This window comes from Parus major, chromosome 7, assembly GCF_001522545.3.
Source record: "Parus major isolate Abel chromosome 7, Parus_major1.1, whole genome shotgun sequence".
Taxonomy (NCBI): Eukaryota; Metazoa; Chordata; class Aves; order Passeriformes; family Paridae; genus Parus; species Parus major.
This window is the reverse complement of record NC_031776.1, coordinates 21,054,628-21,075,135: the sequence shown is the minus strand read 5'-3', so window position 1 is coordinate 21,075,135 and position 20,508 is coordinate 21,054,628. Positions and strand designations below refer to the sequence as shown.

The 20,508-nt window shown below is 33.9% G+C and overlaps 1 protein-coding gene across 2 annotated transcripts in view; it reads left to right on the top strand.

Annotated features, from left to right (window-relative positions):
- The window catches only part of PSMD14 (proteasome 26S subunit, non-ATPase 14), a 46,149-nt gene that overhangs the window by 24,564 nt on the left and 1,077 nt on the right, over positions 1-20,508 (top strand). For both annotated transcript variants that reach the window (XM_015634954.3, XM_015634955.3), the window contains 5 exons: positions 378-528; positions 12,346-12,453; positions 15,226-15,300; positions 17,620-17,745; positions 18,901-18,963. In XM_015634954.3, the coding sequence (XP_015490440.1) occupies positions 378-528; positions 12,346-12,453; positions 15,226-15,300; positions 17,620-17,745; positions 18,901-18,963 (523 nt within the window). The remainder of the gene's footprint in view (positions 1-377; positions 529-12,345; positions 12,454-15,225; positions 15,301-17,619; positions 17,746-18,900; positions 18,964-20,508) is intronic.

Genomic DNA, 20,508 nt, shown 5'->3' with positions numbered 1-20,508 from the left:
TTTCCCACCGTTGGTTCCCGTTGTCCATGACTGAAATGGACTTTCTGCCGTGAAAATTCAACCTTCGACGCCAAGGAGTTAAAGAGTAGATATTTACTCGAGTGCTGAAAGGGTAAAAACTGGTTCAGGGAAGGTGTGGTAACAGGGTGAAAAACTGAAAGCATGATCTACCACTGCTAATGTGTATCTCTTAATGATAGCCTTCTTTTGTCGCATTTATTCATGTCCATGTTTTCACCATAGTATGGTGAGTCATTTAAATATTACTAATGATGTTTTTTTTGCAGCTCATTCTAATTTATGCCCTGATCTGTTCCTATTTCTTCTTGTGATAAGTGTTTATATTTTTAAAAATATCAGTGTCCTCTTTGTTTCAGACCTGAGATGGTAGTTGGTTGGTATCACAGTCATCCTGGCTTTGGCTGTTGGTTGTCTGGTGTAGATATCAATACTCAGCAGAGCTTTGAAGCCTTATCAGAAAGAGCTGTTGCTGTGGTGGTGGATCCCATTCAGAGTGTAAAAGGAAAGGTATAGTAGACTTGCTTTTTATTTTTTAGGTACTTCAGTAAGATTTAATAGAGAAGCACTGTAAATATGTGTAAGTACTTGATTCTTGGAGGCCCATACTGTATTAAAAAAAAAATAAAACCAAAATCTCATCGTAAATGAAAAGATCACTTCCAGTTTGTTCTGTATCTTAGAGAAGTAGTCATTAACAGGCTGGAAGTCTTTGACATTGTCAGTACACATAACTAGTCATAATCCTCTCTTAATATTTTCCTATTCAGGTGTCACTCAACAGGTTTACAACTAATAATCCAAGTATATATTGTTTTAAATATTACATTTTAGCTACAAAATCTGAGATCAATTACTAACTGATTGGAGTAGGTTCAGCCCCTTAACATGGGTACTAAGAATGCATTGATTTGCAGGCATTGCATATGATGATTTTTATTAAAATTCCTATTCCAAATGTTTTGAGCAATAAAACTTTACAGAAGAGTTGATATCAAGCATTTGAATTTTTGAGAAGTGTGCAGATAAATGATTAAGTACGTTAAATTATTATGAAAAGATATTAACTTGCAAAGCATATTGGGTTATAGTTGTCCTTTGTTGAAATCTCTTTTGTTCTTGTTTAGTTCTCTTTTTATTTCTTTCTAGCCCCATATGCCATTTTCCTATTTCCTGCCTCATGACAGCAGGGAGCAGCTCTATTATCACCTTCACAGAGCTGTCTGCAAATGTGAGAGGCAATTCGATTTTGCTCAACCACAGGGAGAGTGGATTAGAAAAACTACAGAACGTACAGAAATTGGCTAGGTGGTTTACTGCTTTAAAATACTGCTGAGGTGTTTTGTTTGAGCATGCACTCCCATTGTATTGTGGAATAATTATTGAAATGCGTCATGGTATATATGGATGATGTTCATGTAAATTTATAAATATTTTAAAAGTGTTCATCTTCTATAAAACTGTAGTATCCTATTTCCTGTGAGGCATATCTTGTTAAAGATACCAAACACTATGGGTTCTCTTAATTTCACAGCAAAGTCTTCTGAAACTACAGTTGCATTTTCAGTTGTTTTTTTTTTCTTTCAATTCTGAATTTTATAGCAAATACATTTATGTAACAGACAATTGAAAAATTATTAGCTTCTGGTTCTTTGGAAGGTATTAGACATCTGTATAAATTTTGTTCCTTTTTAAATTGCTTAAAGAGTAGAAGAAAATACAGGTAATCTTGGCTGGGAGGGAAAGAAGCAGTAGAACACTTCATTATTCCTAACTTATTTTTCCTAGAACTTCTCTCACTCCAATATAAATGTTGAAATAGGATTCTTTTTGTTTTGTCAAAATATAATTGTCAAGAGTATTACTAGTAATTAATTTAGACCTCACTAGCTATTAAATTTACTAAGAAGAAAAGCCTCCCAGGAAGTCACACTGCTGTTATAACACACTTGCTCACTAAGTACTTCTTTTTAAAATATTTTTATTGCCAGTGTTGTTTGACATAGATGTCTATCTTTGAGATCCTTGAGATCTTCAATATAGTAATCTTTGGCATATTTATTTTGAACGTGAATAAATTTTTTGTCCATCTAAGCATTTCTCAGTTACAGCTGCTCTTACGGCATTGCTGCCAGTACTTGAGATTACTGGAAGTCTTGTAATGTTTGTTTTTCATACACGTTTTTAGCTGCTACAGTCAGATTAAATTACGTTCTCAGGTTTCATGTTAAAAAAAATTTACATCTGTCATGTTTCTGGCAAGTGCATCCTTTAAAGCTTAGAAATAAGAAGAATCTCCCAAATTATGAATACCACTTGTAATTAACTTCTTGATTTGGAAGATGTGGAATGTGTTTGAGTTTTATGATCCTGGTTGGCAAGATCACTTACACGAAAATGTGTTTGGATTTTAGATGAACTAAGAGAAGAACGGATATATTAGAGTTCAAGGGGGTTTCTTAGGTCAGGTTTCAGTGCTACATGTGCCTGGCTAACTTATGATACCCAGAGCTTCATCGTGTGCTACAGAGCTCAAGCTCAGCCTATTTCAGGAAAGTATCTGCATTTTCCAGCACCAGCAAATGAAGAACCACTTACAGAGGTAATTTTGCTGGTGTAGTAACAACTATACTGATGGGCTTTAGCTACATGAGTCCAAGGTCATTACTCATTTTACCTTGTACTCCCTGGACTCTCTGGCAAAAAAATACAGTGAATGTGTGGCTTAGAAGATTTTAATATGGCATGTTTTGTCTGAGATTAGATGTATTTAAAAGCAAAGCCCAAAATAACACATTAGCTGATTTTAAAGCTGCCTCAGGGCAGTTCCATGCCCATATAAATTGCCATAGTTTATGGTCACTGAAGCAGTCAGGCTTGTGCTAGTGAAGAATAACTGGGGCAGAGGTTATTTTCATGTGTCAGGAAGTTGCAGTGAATTCTGATGAGGAACCTCAGGTTCACCTTGACTAGCTAAAACATTAAAAAGCAGTTTGTCCTGAATGAAAATGAAAACTTGTTCTTTGTTAACTGCCTTGTCTCCATACACGTTTTCTACGTAGCACAGGGATGTATGATTGCAGTTTAAAAATAAGTGTACCTGTAATTCTCGTCAGTCAAAAAAACAAACCAGTCATTTTATGTCTTAAAGCCAATGAGCAAAATAAACCCCTCATAACGATCTGTGGATTGAATGCCAACTGCTATAATGACCACTTTGGGACTGGGATATTTTTGCATAAATGTAGTAAGACACATGAAGGACAAGTAATTCTCTACATACATATTCTTTCACACAAAGTATGTTTTTTTTCATGACTGTGTACCATATTTTGCAATATTTAAGCTAATAGTGCTCTAGTTGTCTGTAAAATAAACTTGCAGCATAGCAGTGAGTTTTAAATGGTTAGTAGTCTCAGAACCCAGAGAGGAAAAGCTTTGTTTTGACTTTTTTGTTTTTTAAGCTTGATTTCTTTGAATGAGGTCAAAGTAAGCATGCTGAAATATGGTCAGTGGGACAACCTGGCTACCTGTTCTTTCATTTTATACTTACTTATAAATTTTTCTTTTATCCCTTCCAGTTTTCCAATCTGTGCAATGGGAGCTGTAATACATATTTAGAATATTCCACAGAAACAGCAATTTCATTAAAGATCTGGAATAAAGCTAAATATTGACATTTCATATTTATTTCCAACATACACTTTGAAATGTCTGTACAGAGAACCATAAACCTTTGCCAAATGTTAAAAATAAGTGTGTTTTTTTGGACCTTAACTTAGCAGCTGTTCATCACCTCTTAAGGAAAATATAACTATACCAAAGCCACTGTAACATAGTATCTTTAACTCCAAAAGCATTACCTTACTGTGTTGCATTCACTGTATTGTTAAATTAATAATAATAAAAAAAAAAGGTGGTGTTTTCTTCTTTGAACTGTTTTAAACTTTGGATCTTCATTATAACAAAGTCATAATTTAAAATTATTTGTTCCTCTGAGAGAGTTAACTGGTTTCCCTTGATTAATAATTGCTTGCATAAGGATCGATAAAATATTGAAAATTGTCAGAAGTCCATTTTGTACATCTGAGAAGCTTGTTGGTATTTGTGGTGTTTAGCAGGATTGGTCGCAAAACCTCTTACTAATACAGCAAACTTTCATTTCTGTTAAGCCATACTTTTTCCTAGCAAGGAACTGTCAGAAGTATTTGCAGGAAGATCTGTTGATTTTTGGAAAAATTCTTTTTTTTTAATTGTTTGCTGAGGAAAATAGTTGTCTTTGCAATAACTTTTTTATAAATTCTGTTTCATTTACCTCAGACAGATGAAAGCAAATATCCTATGCATCCTGATCTTGTGCTTAAACCATATCATGCCATGTTCAGAAGAGGATTTTGCTGTGGTACTTTATCCTTATCTTGAACTCATTCAGATGGTAAAAGAAAAATAAATATGTACATTTGGGTAGCCTGGTAAATCAAAGTCATCCTAGTTGACAATGATCTCTGTAGATCATGTAGCCCAACTTTGTGCTGAGCACAGTTTCAACATCAAGTTCAGATCTTGATCACTAAGCTCACTTACTGTTTTGTCCAGTTGAGTCTTGAGATTCAACAGCCTCATGGCAATTCCTGTTCCAGTATTTTATTTTTCTTGCAGCTGGCTTTTTACTGTTGTATGCATGTGGTCAGTAGCTCCTTTTTTCAGTTTATTACTACTGTCTCCTGTCACATATATCATTGAAGAACCTTGTTCTGTGGTCCAAGCAACCTCTTCCAGAATTAGGAGGCTTTTTTACTTCAAAGAGTCAGAATGTGGGCTGTAGTCTGAAATAATTTTGTGCATGCAGTTTCTTTTCACTGGTAGTTGAAAATTGCTTTCTTTTGTTCACCTTACAAGATCTTTAGGATTTTATTCTAAAAGGAGTAAAAAATGTGTTAAACTTTATTGTTTGTTATTTTAGTAATTTTTGAAGTATGAAAAACATTGCTCTTCTCATGCTGGAGGGAGAGAAAGATACATGCTGGTTTTATTCTCCTTATACAAGTGAAGACCCTGAGGAGAGCTAGAAGACTTGTTTTAGCAACCTCTTTCCCCTTTTTTGTCCATTGATACTTGAAAGTCTAAGTGGCAACCTGTGTGTAATTAATGATGTATATGAGCATTAAGGGTTTGTTAATACCTGGTTTCATTTTTTTTACTCTACAGAGTAATAGATCGTCATTTTGTTGACTGCTGACTATAAAAATAATGATTTGAAAGTAGTTTTGATCTCTTTTGCCACTGTTATGTTCTAGTTCAGATTAAATTATCTGTATATTACACCATTTCAGATTGGTGACTTCTGTTTTTGTGCTGCAAATCTTCCCAGTTTATCAAGACAAATATGTGTGTGAATGGTTTCATAATTTGGTAATTAATTGTCAGTCTAAAACACTGAAACCAATAGCAGATAATGATTAGCAATTAATTTCCTGAATATTGGAATTACCATCTAACTTCAAGATTTTCTTCAGTTGAGGATGTTTTACACCAGTTTTTTGAAAGCTTGCCTAGTTTTAAACCTCCGTTCTTCTATCAAACTGATATTATTTTTCCTTTGAACTTGCCTTTTTCCCTTCTTTGTTTAACTTGAACTGACTATGGGATTTAAAGAGACTTTTTTTTTTTAAGAAGGCAGAAAAAGAACAATCCTTGAAATGAGATGTGTGGAGACACCAGTGTAATGCCTGAAATGTAAAATAGCCCATTTAGAATTATGTTTGTGAGAAGTGTAAACAGATTGGAGCCACCTAACAAGACTTCTTTAATATATCCAACTTCTCCTCCCCACTTCATGCACCTGTCTTGATCTTTGCCTTAGTAAGTCTTCCCTAGACACAAGTGAATTCAACAGTCTTTAGAGTACAATTAAAAATAAGTAACACAGTTTAAATTAATAATTAAAAACAACTAAACAAAACAATAAATTGTATTGTCACTACTTTGGAGACCTGTCTGTTTATTGTGAATTGTTATGCAGACAGCATTTAGAAGAAAATGTATTTTAAAATATGATGCCTATAATTTTGCCAGAATCTTTTATACCTGGAACAACTTCCATTGTTAGAACTGGATTTGCTAATACTTTTCTATTTTAAATGGAAAAAATTCTAAAATGGATAACATAACTTTGCAAAATGTAATTTTGATTGACATATCAAGATTACATTTCTGAACAAAGTGCACAGTGTATAGTACATCTAGATAGTCTCATAGTACTCTGCTATTTCTTGCCACTGACTGGACAGAAACATCATTGTTTGATCTAGGGAAGAGCCAAGTTTCAATGGGAGCCTGATTTGGAGAGTAAGGAAGCTTTATGTTTGTGCTGGTTTGATCACTGTTGATTCAGTAAAGACTGATGTTCTTTTGCCTGGAGAATCATATTTGTAGGAGATGAATTGTGTCTGCAGTGTGGGCCACTTGGCACTTTCAATTCAGACTGTGTAAACTGAGGCATAAAATACCTCGTTTTATTACTGCCAGCACACCACTATGTTTTCTTGAGTGGTTATGCATAGCCAGATTTATATATTTTGCATATTTTACCTCCTATTTTCTTTAATGGAGTATTGGAATTGTTAATGTCAATCCTAATGTTCCAAACTTTGTTATGTAATGTCCTTCGGACTTGGATTTAATTAAGTAATGTATGTTTACCTACTAAACCATTTACATAGGTTACTTGAGTTCATGCCCTTCCCTAAAACAGAAAATTCCAAGCCTTCGTTGAAAAGTATTAAATGTTTAATTTCCTTTTGCTGTGGTGGATGTAGAATAGTCCATTTATCCTCATTAAGGCATATAGCTTTAAAACTTGTGGCTCAGCTACATGGGAGTTATGGATGCATGCCCTCACTTGTCAAGATAAATGTATTATGCTGTAGTTCTCTTCCCTTTCCAGTATGGATATTGAAGTTGTACTGCAGATTTGACCACAAGTAAATAATTCTCCAAGGATAGAGAAGGAAAATGCACATACTCCTAGGAATATGTTTTCCAGAGCTAAAATTGACATTTTATAAATAATTTCCGTGTTGGAAACTTCAAACTCACAATCACAGCAATTCAGTGATATGCATTTGGCATGAGTCAGTTTCAGTTCTTAGTGCTTTTCATTGGAAATGGCATAAAAAGTACAATTTCTTTGAATTTTTTATGTTGTGGGCTTGCAGGGGACAGAAGATGTTCTTCACTTGTAGTTGTCTAACAGTGCATGGCAGCATAAATAACGAAATGGTCATAAACCTGAGCTGCACTTCTCCGGTCACGTGTTCCATTTCATTTTTAAAGATTCTAGAAACAAACTAAGCAGTTGATAACAGGTCAGTTGCAGGTGATAAAAGAGATTTTAGATGGGACATTACTTCATTTTCCACACCTGGCATAACCACACTCAATCTTTTGCAGTTGTCTTTAAGCACTGGTATGTTTATTCATAAACATACAGTATAAACAATACATCGCTACTTGAATTCCAAGGACACAATGCTTTTTTAAAGATAGTCACCATATGCCATAGATTCTTCACTGGAAAAATATTGATGTTAGATTTTTTTAAAATTTAAGCAATAAAGGCCGACTTACGCCTAACTGAAGTTTACCACTAAAATATAGTGAGACTTGAAAAACAGAACTATTTCATTCAGTATTGTTTGGAAATTTAGTATTGGAAGGATATAAGAATCAAATGTGTAAAGTACTCTTGAATTAATCCTTTTTATTTTTTTTTAATACCCCACAAAGTTATGAAGACTGTTTTAGAAAAACTGATAATATTCAATTGTTACCATTAGCTGATAGTAAGAAACTAAAGAGTGATAGCATTCACACTTTCAGGAGAAGCTAAAAGAAGTCTGGCTACTAAATAACCTAAATTTTAATCAAGTCATTACTTTTAATAACTGTGTGGAGACTATAAGAGACCAGATTTTTGTCTAGCTAGTAGTTGAGGTGCCCAGTGCTCATCTTAGATTGCAAGTAAATTTTAATCATTTTAATTATAGCTGTCCTGAAATTTACACAGGACATAATCGTAAATTTTCTTTTTAAAAATACATTCTGTGGACTCTAGTGTGGGCTGTTGACCCCAGGCAAATGCTAAAAAAATGCTGTATAGTTATTGTTTTTTAGATTATTATGCATTTTGAAGCTAAGACAGATGTACAAAAAGATGCAGTTTTTATTTTGTATTGGCAGCTTCCAAATATTTAGTATCTATTTCCAAGAACTGCAATTAGTAAAGCATCCATGGTACTGAAATCCACACATCCCACAAGCTAATTATATTTGCAAGGTCAGATTGAATACATATTTTCAGAAAAATAAAGGGTTATATAAATGTGTCTTCTACTTGGCTGTTATATCACAGTTTGTTGATCTGGAGTATAATGTGTACAATTCACAAATTTGTCTGATAACAGAAAGTGGTGTGTGATTGTGTTTATTTTACTAACCAGTATATTCACAGCAATCACTTCCAAATATCTCTCCAGTAAAGATGTGTTAATTACAAAACAGACAAGGTCTTCTATTATATTAAAGCTACTAACAAGAAGACAGCAGGAATCACACATGTAAATAGCATCATCAACCCCTATTTTAGTCCTCTGTTTTGATCTGTGAGTTGCGCATAGACCAAAGGTGCTATTAAAGACTCAGTATATGAAATAGGCAGCATTATATGAACAAAATTTATTCAACAAGAAAACAGACCTTTAACATGAATTTAACAAGCCTGAGAAATTATAAACTCTCATATGCTGCAGATTCATGCAGTGATAATAAACAAAAAAGGAAAGTAAGAGGTTTCCTTAAGCTAGCCAAACTGCTAATGGTTTTGTTATAAGCTGTCTGCTGTTGAAATGACCTCTGAAAAGTCTGGAGACACTTACACAAGGAAAAATTAAATGGTCAGAGTGGTGAAAGAGTTGCACTATGGAAATGCATTAAAAAAAAATTACCTTTGAATTTCTGGAAAACATCCTAATAGCATAGACTTCTGGTTAACTTTTTAATGTCTTTTTAGAAAAGGAATTTAGCATGAAGCTTGGAAACAAATTTTTACTCAAAGAGTACATGCTGTATTATATTTTATAAGTAATTTAAGTACAATGAAACCTTAAATTTTTTGGTTGGGAAATACTGACTTTTTACAACAAAAATCTGAGCAACTGAGTGGTGATTTTGTGCTGGGTTTAATTAATCCTTAGAAGTTCTTTGTTCAAAATACTGTGTCTAAAGTTTCCATCATAGAATAGGGGTGACCATGTTTCTGTCATCAGCCTGTATCATTCTGTACTTCGAAATACACAAACATAGACAGGAGACTTCAACTTGTACACACCTCCAAGTGCTCACTAGGGCTTTTTTCTTGGATCTTACTGTGGCGTAATTAACACCTACTTCACCCATTGCTCATTAGTACACTGGACATTAATGAGTCTATTTATTTTTATGTAATCCTCTAAAGGCGGGACTGATTTATGCTTGCTATGATAAAAGCAACTACATTGCATAGAAATTAATATGTAGGATTTCTTGTTGTATTTATGTTTTTATTGTGTATTAGGTCTAAATTTAGCCTCCAGGTTGCTGAGCATGTTAGTTTCTTTAAGATGGTTGCTATAGTGATAGCAGCAAATTCCTTTAATCTTAGTGTAGTTAAAGTATTTAGTTACCATTGGTCATCAGAGTGCAACTAAGATGGAAAATAGCATGTGTACTCTTTGTACCTCTCTGAGATTGTAGGAATTGCCATTCTATCACTTTTAAAAGCATAATGTTTGGTTTGTGATTTCAGTTTTTCCTACTGCTTTCTGTTAGATTTATATTTGTTCTGCTTAGGAAATACTTAGATGTCATTCCGTCAGGAGGACAGAGAGTGCAGTGTATTCCCATGCAGCTTGTACCCGAAACATAATGAAAGTTACTTCTGGTCAGAATTAAGATGTTTGAGCAATATTCAGTATCACTCATAAATAATTCATGAACTTGTTCTCATATTTTAATGTGAAATTTAACTAATCTGAAAACTAACCAGAATGTTGAATTTTCTTGTAAAAAAAAAAGTTTAATATTTTTTTTATTTTACGTGGCTCAAGCTCGAGAACAAATCCATGCTGGACAATGAGCTTATCTTTTTGGATAAGCTCAGCCATGTCTAGTAAAGTTCTCAGTTAAATTCAGGTCTAGAAGTGGAGCTGTTAATAAGCTATAAAACAACTCTGTATCATTCTAGTATACTGCCAAGTTCATGTTTCTTGCTCCTCAGGGTAAATTTTTGCTTGCTTTGTTTTTTTCCATTCTCTACCTAGTCTCTGGAGAACTGGTGGTGTGTGGTTTTTTTGTTGTTTTTTTTTTTTCTTGCTTTGCATGACTTTTTAATTTATACTGCCTGTTTGTTATGGTTGGGCATTTCCAGGTGTTGATAAATTAGAGCATCTGGTTAAAATGGAATAAAAGATACATACAAAAGCTTGCCACGAGTGTTCTAAGATAGAGAAAAATGGTAAAAAAATAAAAAAAACGCAATTGCTTCTTCTGTTATGAGAAAGAATGTGTAGACATGTAATAACTGTTTTAGATATTTTTGAGAATTTTTCTAAATGGAATTCCTTTTTTTGTAGCATTGATATCAGCACACTTCTGCTGCATTCTAAATCTGAACTGTGGTTTTTTTATTGTTCAGGAAAAAAAAATATCACTGGTAACTCACTTTATATGTGAGTTACATGTTATATAAAACTGAACATTTTTAATAAAGAAGATCTTTTTGGGAAGGTTTTCTGCATGAGATTTGAAAATGGGGCATATGCAGGTGGATCTGGCCAGCAGCTAAGAGACCAAGCAATAGCCCTTAGTGGCACTCAGTCAACACTACTGTCTCACTTGGGTCTCAAAAGTAAATCATAACAGGTGATAAGTTTGTGGGTTTTTCTGTTTACACCTGATGATTTTTTTTGTTATAAATACTTGCCAAATAATTTAATTTCCACATGAAGGATATCAACATTTTTTCATGTCATCCTAAAAGCTGCACATTATTTAGTTATTAATATTTGTGTAAATGGAGAGGAAAATGCTGGAAGGAGGTGGGAGAGTCAGTGTCAGTTTCTCCACAGACTTTCATTGACAGTGGTTGGTTTCTTGTTTGTTTAATGTAAACAAGGTTCAACTCTAACTCCTCAAAATATCAAACCAGCCATGTAAATGCATTTGTTGTTGTCCAACTCATAGTACAGAGAAGAAAAGAATAAGAATTATTATAGAAAAGCTGTTAAAAGGAGATTTAAGTTAATAACTCTATAAACATATGCAGACAAGATGCCTGCAAAGTCTGCCTGGTACTGTTTTAGTGGACATGTGAGGCTGTACTTGCACTGGCCCAGTTAAAAGACTGGAACTTATGCAAGAATTCTTGCGGTTACGAACCCGTGCTGATCAGGACACAATAAGGATGGGTTTGGGTGTATTGTTGGTACATTCTTAGGTCTGTTTCAGCTCCTATAGGTTTTGGATAGGGGTGGGAGTTTATTGCATGGGACCATGAATTTCTCTTTCCAAAAATTTTCATAGACAAATTTAGCACAGGACAGAGTAAGAATCGGTGATGGGTTTACATTATTTGCAATAAAATAGCACTGAATACTTCCTACCGTGTACCTTTAAATCATAAATGACCTTGGTTTTATTTTTCTCTATTTTTTACTCCTGAGCATGACACTGACAAGGACTTTTTAATCCATCAGACAGTTTATAGACCCTTTCGTAGTCACAAGAAGCAAAAAGCATCTGACTAGAAGGGAATACATGGGGCAAGTTCCTTGCTGGCTATAATTTTGTTGTCATTTCAAGTATTGTGGTAGTATAATTGATGTGACAGGACTGGGCTTTAGACTTGGTCCCTTAGCTTGTGCTCACTTTCAGTTTTAGTCTCTCTCTGTCATTCATTTTGATTGGATAAGATTTAGGTGACAAACATATGCATAGTTTTGAGGCTTAGAGTAAGTGTACATAAAATCCAATGTTACAGGATGATATAATGTATATAAAACTTACAGTTCCATGGAAAAGGTAATAATCGGTGTCACCTTACGATGCAAGGTAGTGCAGTGTGCTGATCACATAGCCAGCAGGAGGTTCTTTTTTATTAATATTATAATTAAATGATTTTCTGGATAAAGGCCAAAAACAGATGAGAGTTGATTGTGCCTTGTCCGCTGTTGCTTGGCTCTATTAGTTGCGTTTTCTAAAAAGAATTGACTTGACATCTTGTTTTTACAGGTTGTTATTGATGCCTTCAGATTGATCAATGCTAATATGATGGTCTTAGGACATGAACCAAGACAAACAACTTCAAATCTGGGTCACTTAAACAAGCCATCTATCCAGGTAAACATAGTGCTGATAGCCCTGTAAACTGCAAGATCTATTCATCAATTTTTAGGAAAGGTACTGAAAGCAGTAGGTTACAAATTATTTATTTTTCTCTCTATTGCATTTTTCCACATGCGTTTATAATTGATGTGATTCATCAATGGACATGTATATGTGAGGGGTTTAAAACTGAGCCCTAAATTAGCTAGCTAAGTGTGAATGCATGCATTTAATGTGTACAGCAAAGATTCACATATAAACTTATGGAAACGCAAACTTTTAAAAGTGACAATTGATGACATAATATGTGATGCAAGTCAGGTGCTGTTTTCAGCCCTGCTGAAAAACTGCTGCTTATCAACATCTCAGCTTTCTTCAAGTAAATTATGGAAAAAGTTCTCTCTTTTCTTTTTACTCTAAGCTAATAAAGGTTCTTGCTTATTATGTAATCTAGATTAAGCCTTGTATTGTGTCTTAAATAATTAATCTCTGATTTTTATGTAATGCGGTAATTTGCTGAAAAAATGGTGGAGTATGTTCAATGGATAAAATGGATGCCTGATTGGCTTCTGCTGTACTGTTTCTTTTGAATACACATTTGTGAAGCTTAAATATACAAAGTTTGATTTCTGAAGTTGACTTTCATTGAAACGACAGAAGTTTTGGTCTTCACTGAAGCAAGCCTTTATTTTGAGAAATAGCTTCAGTCCTGAAACAAGTATCCTCTGGAGTGATTAATGCATTTATGCCTGTCATTCTTCTGCCTCAGCATTTTTTCCTTTAAAAAACTTTTCCCCCTTACTATGTATTCTAAAGGTATGTGTTCTTAAAACCATGAAACCCAGTTCCTGCTTTTTGTTCCATTACTTGAACAATAGAAGTAATATTTTGCTAGATAAACATCCAAGAAAAAGACCACCCACTAGTCACAGCAGAACTGAAATAATGGCTGAACTTGTGCTCTAAGAGAGCCATCCTATGGGAGGTCCTAACCTACCATACCCCCATCTTGCAAAAGATAAGTTGTTTTTTGTTACTAATACATTGAAACTCTTTGCTGTTGATAAAAATGCTAGCACAAAAGAGTGTCTGCTTCAGGAGGCTGTGTTTTACTTTTGATTTTTGAGTTGGTCAAAAGCTGCGAACAATAATGAGTATGAAATAAGCAGCTAATATTCTTGATTGGATACAGGCAAGCCCATGCTTGCATGTTTCAGGGCTTTTCTGACTGGGCTTTTCTAGACCATGTGTAATGCTTTCCCTTGGAAACCCCTGCAGTATTGTTCAGCTTCATTATTTTAAGATCACTGTCACTACAGCATGTCATATTTTGGCCATGGGATTTTGGTTTTCTGTTATTAAAATGGGTAGTTTTTGTTTGTGTTGATTTTTGCATGCTGGCAATGAGCTGTTGCAAATGTCACTGTTAAAATAAAAATCATAATTTTAAATTATACTCTGTTCCTAAAGCTGCAAAAGCTCTTGCAGTGTTGTTTTGCTTTTATTTTAAGCCATGAATAAAATTCTGACCCACTTGAGGACAGAAGCAAACTAAATACTCATTTCAGCTGAGCTAGAAGCAGGAATTATAAGACATTACTTAACATTTCAGGAAGAAGAATAATAGAATAGTACATGCCTTGGCTTCATTCCCTTTTTATGTGTGTGGTTTTTTCTTGTATTCCTTTACCAACAGTTTTTTTTACAGTTTTTACCTTTTACATTTGCCCAATCTTCTAAAGGGTAGTTTTTGGAAGCAGGGAGGAAAGGGAGAGGATATTGGGACAAGGCAAACCTGTTTGTCACATTTTAAGAACTTGAAAAAATTTCCTAAATATCTACACCTGAGTTTATACACAAACACCAAAACCTCACATGCAGTCATTTTGAGTGAGATAAGAAAATGGCAGTGGAAATTACTTACTGCTAATAGGTTCAAGTATAAATTCCTTAATTGATGATAAAAGCTGTATTTTACAAGTCTAATTAAAATAAGTTGCACAAATAATGGTTTTATGTAAGTGCTGATTCTCACAACTTTTCAAGTAGTCTTTTATCTTTCTATGTGTTTGCAGTAGAAACCTTTAAAATATACATATGAAAACATTTTCTGCTTTCATACAGATAATTTTGTAATGCTGAAATATTAGGTTGCATAAGATGCAAATGCACATTCATTTTGTATTGCTCTAAATATATATTTAAACATAAATAGGTGGAATGTGTGAAACAAGTATTTATCACTAATAATAATAATAATAATTATAATGATGCACATTGTCTGAGGTTTTTTTGCTTGCTTCAGTTAATTCCTCTTCATGTTGTACCCTGGAGAATGAACTTGGAAACATTGACAATTGTTATAAATAGATTGCAAATAGTCTTTTGTTTGTAACAGAATATTTTAATAGAATATTTTAATAGGAGTGATAACCAAATTTATTGAGAGAGGAAGGATTTGAGAGAAATATGTTTGTGCATATGTATCGGTCAAATGTTTGAAGGCAGTTAACATTTTTTCTTATTATAGTTGCTACTGTGTGAAAAAAAATCTGTGGTTTAGAAATAGAAAGCATAACTGTCAATTAATGACAAAAAGAGAAATAGAACCAGGTATATTTACTTCATATCTCCTTATAGTCTCTACATTTTCGTCTTAATTTTTTCCTTTTATTTGAGTGATGTTTAAAGATGTTTATATTGAAATTAGCTTGAATTATCTCCTTCTGATATTTCTTCATTTCAGTGGTGGGTGATTTAATTCAGTTTCTCCCCTAAATTTTGCAGGCACTAATCCATGGACTAAACAGACATTACTATTCCATCACCATCAACTACAGGAAGAACGAACTAGAACAGAAGGTAATTGTTTCAGCTGGAATTCAGAGTACCAGGAACATTATACAAACTGTTTAAAATTTGTGGCAGTATTCTGACTTCAATGGCTGTTACTTTCAGTAATTGTTTAAACTCTCCTGGGATAGGCAACTTCTCTACCAGAAAGCACTTGAATGTACAGTCATGGTGATGAAACTTTCCAAAACCACATTCTAATGACCATATGAATAGTTTGACAACATTTTTGGCCACTTTATGGAAAGTTGTCATTCTGTTCTCCATACCTAAGTTTGTCCAAAGGTTCAAGTTTTCAGTGATGAAGCTGCCTTCAGTTTTCACAGGCTGAAATTCCTGAAGCTAGGAGAATTTTTAACTGTGTTCTCCAAAATGGAATATATATCCAAGGGATGTTGGGTTTTTATTTGCTGTAATCACTTTGACTGGAAGATACTTACAGTTGGTATGATTTGAACTCCCCAAGACATCACTGAGTATCAGGAAGTAGTGATGTCCTGCATTTGCAGAAGAAATATTATGGAGTTACTGACAACAAATGTTTTTTGTTATTTTTGCATCAAACTTCTTCAGATTACATGCAAAATCTAGCTTGAGAGTCTCAACCAGGAGAACAAAAAAGGGTAAAGAAAGCTTACTTATCATCTACAGAAGTTCCTTCTTAAAAAGCCAGATTCTATCCTCTGTGTATGTTCTCTGATATGTCTGCATTTTCATGGCCTCGTTAAGGTTATAAATTGATCTCAAAGCTTATGATAAAATGGTCAGAATAGTTTTTTCACATAATCCAAACCTTTTGAGTTACAAGTAATAAGAAACAGGCAGTTTCAAATAGTGGAGGAATACGTGTGCAAATTAAGGAGTTGGAAAGAATGTGTGAAATCCACAACCATTTTTAGTGCAGTATAAGGCTTCTAAGACCTCACTGTTACTGAAAAGACTGATTCAACAAAGCCAGCTCTCTCAGGAAATGTTGGTGAGGCTTCCAGGGGGTTTTTGTTTCCAGTCAAATGCAACAATTTGGCAAATCAAACCTTGTCTGAAGTTCCATGTGTGTATTTTCATCAATGGCTTTACATAAGTGAGTTATTACCTTTGCAAGTAGGAGAATAATCTTGACCAAGTTAGGAAGACTTTAATCTGTGAGGCAACAACTCTCTCTCACATCTTTCATGAGGCAGCTTCATACATATCTCAAACCCCCCTCGTGGTGGTAGTGATCTGTTATCTCCATCTGTAGTAAGAAGAGTACATGCTTCATGTATTAGATTAGGAGCTCATCACACCAAACCTTAATTTTAAAATCAAGATAGCCTAGCTAAACTGTCCATATGCAGTTTGCCTACGACTCCTTCTGTCAGTAGCAAAGATCTTGCTAACACAAATTATGACACAAACTTTCAACTCAGTTCACATGTTCCAAAGCCAGGTTTCTTTGGAAGCTCTACATAGGATGAAACAGGTACTTTTATTCATATGATAGCAATTACAGGGATTACCAGTTCTCAAAAATATCTAGTACATGTTCACAAATTGAAGGCAAGCTGAAACCATTTGCTGAAAGGGTCCTCCTACAGTCATCAAGTGTGCAGGAGATCCACAAAATACACTTCCTTTATTCATGAAAATAAAGAAATTGCTGTTGTAGCTATTCCTTTGCTCTTTCAAGATGACATGAAAGTGTCAAGTAAAACCTTTCAAATATTTGTTATAGTGCCTGCATTTATCACCATCAAATCTCTGCACATTTTATCTTACGGCTTTTATGCTTGTTTATTCTGCATGAGGCAAAGGCACACAAGTCATGCTTTGGTCACTTTCAAAGTTTAGTTTATCACAACTGTCAAGTTGCTTGCATACCAATCAGATAATCAGTGAAGCCTATGTAACTACTTTATGAATTTAATCCAGACATTAAACTATTTTTCAACTTTGTCAGAGGCCAAAAGCTTCAACCGTTCTTCATACGGCAGCTAAAGTATTCAATTTTCTCTTAGCCCTGCTACAAGGCAGTTGTGCATTCTCAACCTGCAGCAAAAGTAACAAATCACAGGAAACGAATCTACATATTCCTGTCAAAGTAAATATAACCCATGTTTTCATGCCTCATTTTCATATTTAGGATTCAAGAAGTTTGATCTTGCAAATCTATCTTCTACTCCAGTAGAACAGTTGATGAATGTATTTCCTCTATTTAAACACTGACATTGTAAGATCATAATTTTTTTTATATTCTTGTTACTATAAACTGGTTGCCTGTCAAAGAGATCTTCATAATAGTATGAAATTATTTTATGGTGAATGCTCTAAAGAGGTTTTGTCTTGCAGATGCTGCTAAATTTGCATAAGAAGAGTTGGATGGAAGGTTTGACACTTCAGGACTACAGTGAACATTGCAAACTCAATGAAACAGTAGTGAAGGAGATGTTAGAATTAGCTAAGAATTATAACAAGGTATTCATATCCCATAATGATAGTATAACTATAGCTGTGTTTATGAAATGAAGAAATTAATTGCTTAATTTCAGAAGGAATTGATTATCACAAGCTTTGTTCAGAATGACTGTAGTTCATACTGATCAGTTATGTATGGTTTCTGTGTGAAGTTGCCAGATTAGTTCCTCAAGCATTGCCATTAGACTTTTTGCCCTAAACTTTTGTTAAAGTGTTTAGTTAGATGTTTTGCTTTGAGTAATCATATAAATTTTGTATTTTTACTTAGTGACAAGGACATAAGATTTCTGTAGATCAAAATGAGCAGTTAGTCATATTTTTCAATCCTTCAGTCAAGAACTATATGATCACTGTAGCAAAGTAAGTTATCTATCTGTATCTGTCTAGCAGATAGGTTGTAAATATTTAGAGCACATTCAGGGCCCAATTCAATGTTCTGTTTAGATAAGAAATTTGTTATTGGTGTTGTAAGTAAGAGGAATCACAGCTACTTGTACTGTTTTAATACTAACACACTGAAATATTTCTTACAAATATTAGATCTCAACAAGCATTCTATGAGTAGTAATCATGTCAGTATTTCTTAGCAAGTGTTATTTTTTTAACTCCTTAGAAGTCCTTAAAACCAATATTCAGTATTATATTCACTAGTTAAGTTAGTGGATGAACTTTATGAAAACACTGTATTTGAAGGCAATGTAACAAAATCAAAATATATTAAAATAAATTACTTTAAACAGGACAAAAATTTATTGAGATCCAATCTCCAGTAGTTGAAAAAGTATAGATAATGTTTGGTTTGGTTCTGTTTTACTATTTTAACCATTTTCAACTATCTTAAATTATTGGTACCACTCATTTAAGATTTTTGCTTAACAACATTTTGGTGAATATCTGACAATAAAACCATTCATAAGTATTTGCCTTGATCTTTTGCACTAACTCTCAGTAATTAAAACCACGTCTGCTGAAAAGCTGAAGTACCTTTTCTTTTGACTTTCTGAAATGTGTTGCTGTTTGATTTTTTTTCTTTTTTTTTTTTTTTTTTCCCTCTCTATTTTTTTTAAGGAACAGAATTGTATTTTGAGAATCTGTGGCTTGGGGAAAAAGAAAACGAAATCTGAAACACTGACCTTTTCTGTGTTTCTTTCACAGGCTGTTGAAGAAGAAGATAAGATGACACCTGAACAGCTGGCAATAAAAAATGTTGGCAAGCAGGTGAGGTGTGATGAATTAGAGTGAGGTGGAATGATATGCTTCGTTCATTCTAAATACTAATTTTTTACATGTGCATAGGTGATTTTAGTTCTATGTGCATGATAGTCTCAATGCTTCAAATAATAAATTTATTTTTGTTGGAGGTTATTCAGGGAACAGGACCTTTGACTTCAGGTAATTGACAGAATATCTGCAAGCCATGTTCTACCTGTGCTTTTATTACATAGTAAGGTGCAGTGTTGAAAGGTAGTTTTCCTTTTTCCTTCTTCATTTGTTTTAACTTCTTCTAAGAGACATAAAGATATCCAAGTCTGTGTCAGAGAGACCCAAACTGTGGAGGCTCTTAAAAAATGGTGATCATGGAAACAGAGGTGAAGGGGGTGTGTTTGTACATTACCGTGGCTGAAGAGCCAGCTTACCCGTCTTCAGTTCATGAACACACTGCCAGTGCTTAGCTTTCAGACACACTTGGCAGGTAGGCTGAGTTCCTTTGTATTGGTACTGGAAGAAAGCTGTTTAGGACCACAGCTGAAACTAAAAATACCTACTCAATTCACTCCATCCCTTTGCAATGTTAGGATATAATGTCTTTTTAAAGACTCAACAAAAAACTATTTCAACATTTGATTTCAACATAAAGGTTGAGGAAATGTGCTTTTGTGAGCAGGAGGAGAGCAAAGCAAATTTGTAAGAGTTTGTGTTCAAGAAGGGCAATGGAAACAAGAAATAGCTTTTAAAATATCTAGTGTGTCCTTAAAGAACCAGTGCTTATTGTATTGCTAGTAGCAGTAGAGGAATTTAAAAGATTCTGGATTGCTCTTATGTGTCAGCTTCTAGCAGCAATGTCATAACACATCTGCACTATTGTTCAGTCACTCATGTATTTCTGTAGCATTCAGAACAATGGAGTTTATGCACACCTACACATACATAAATATATACATATAAAATATGTAAGAAGGGTTGTATTTTAAGGGTTATGATGTCATCTCAAACAGAACTTGAGCTTCGCTAGTTGTTACGCATACATGAAAAAAACTCTATTTTGAAACAGTTGTTCAAAAAGAAAAGAATATTTTTCTTGATAAAATTTTTAAGTTTTCTTTAAATTAAAAAATAGTAAAAAATTACTTCAGTGAAGTAATTTTCAAGTGGGGTTTTTTTATTCAACTTACATAAAAAGCTTTGTAAACAAGCAACCACTCACAACAGGGATATTATGTTATTAGGTATATAATTTGTTATGAACAGAAAGAATATTGGAGAACTGTCTGATCTTTGAAAAGGAGTTACATGAGAATGGCAGCATATACCGATTCAGTGGTACTCTTTTATATAAATTTAGATGGGTTCATTACATTTTGACAATAATTCCATCTTTTAAAGAAGTTACAATTCCCATGCAGGATTGTCTTCTATATTTTCATTTCTTTACACACAGAAATGACTACACTAGTACTGTAATAAAGTTTAGGCATCTTTTTGAGGTATGCCTGATATTTTTGCAGTATTTGGAGATTATTTCATATCAGTGGTGAAACTGAA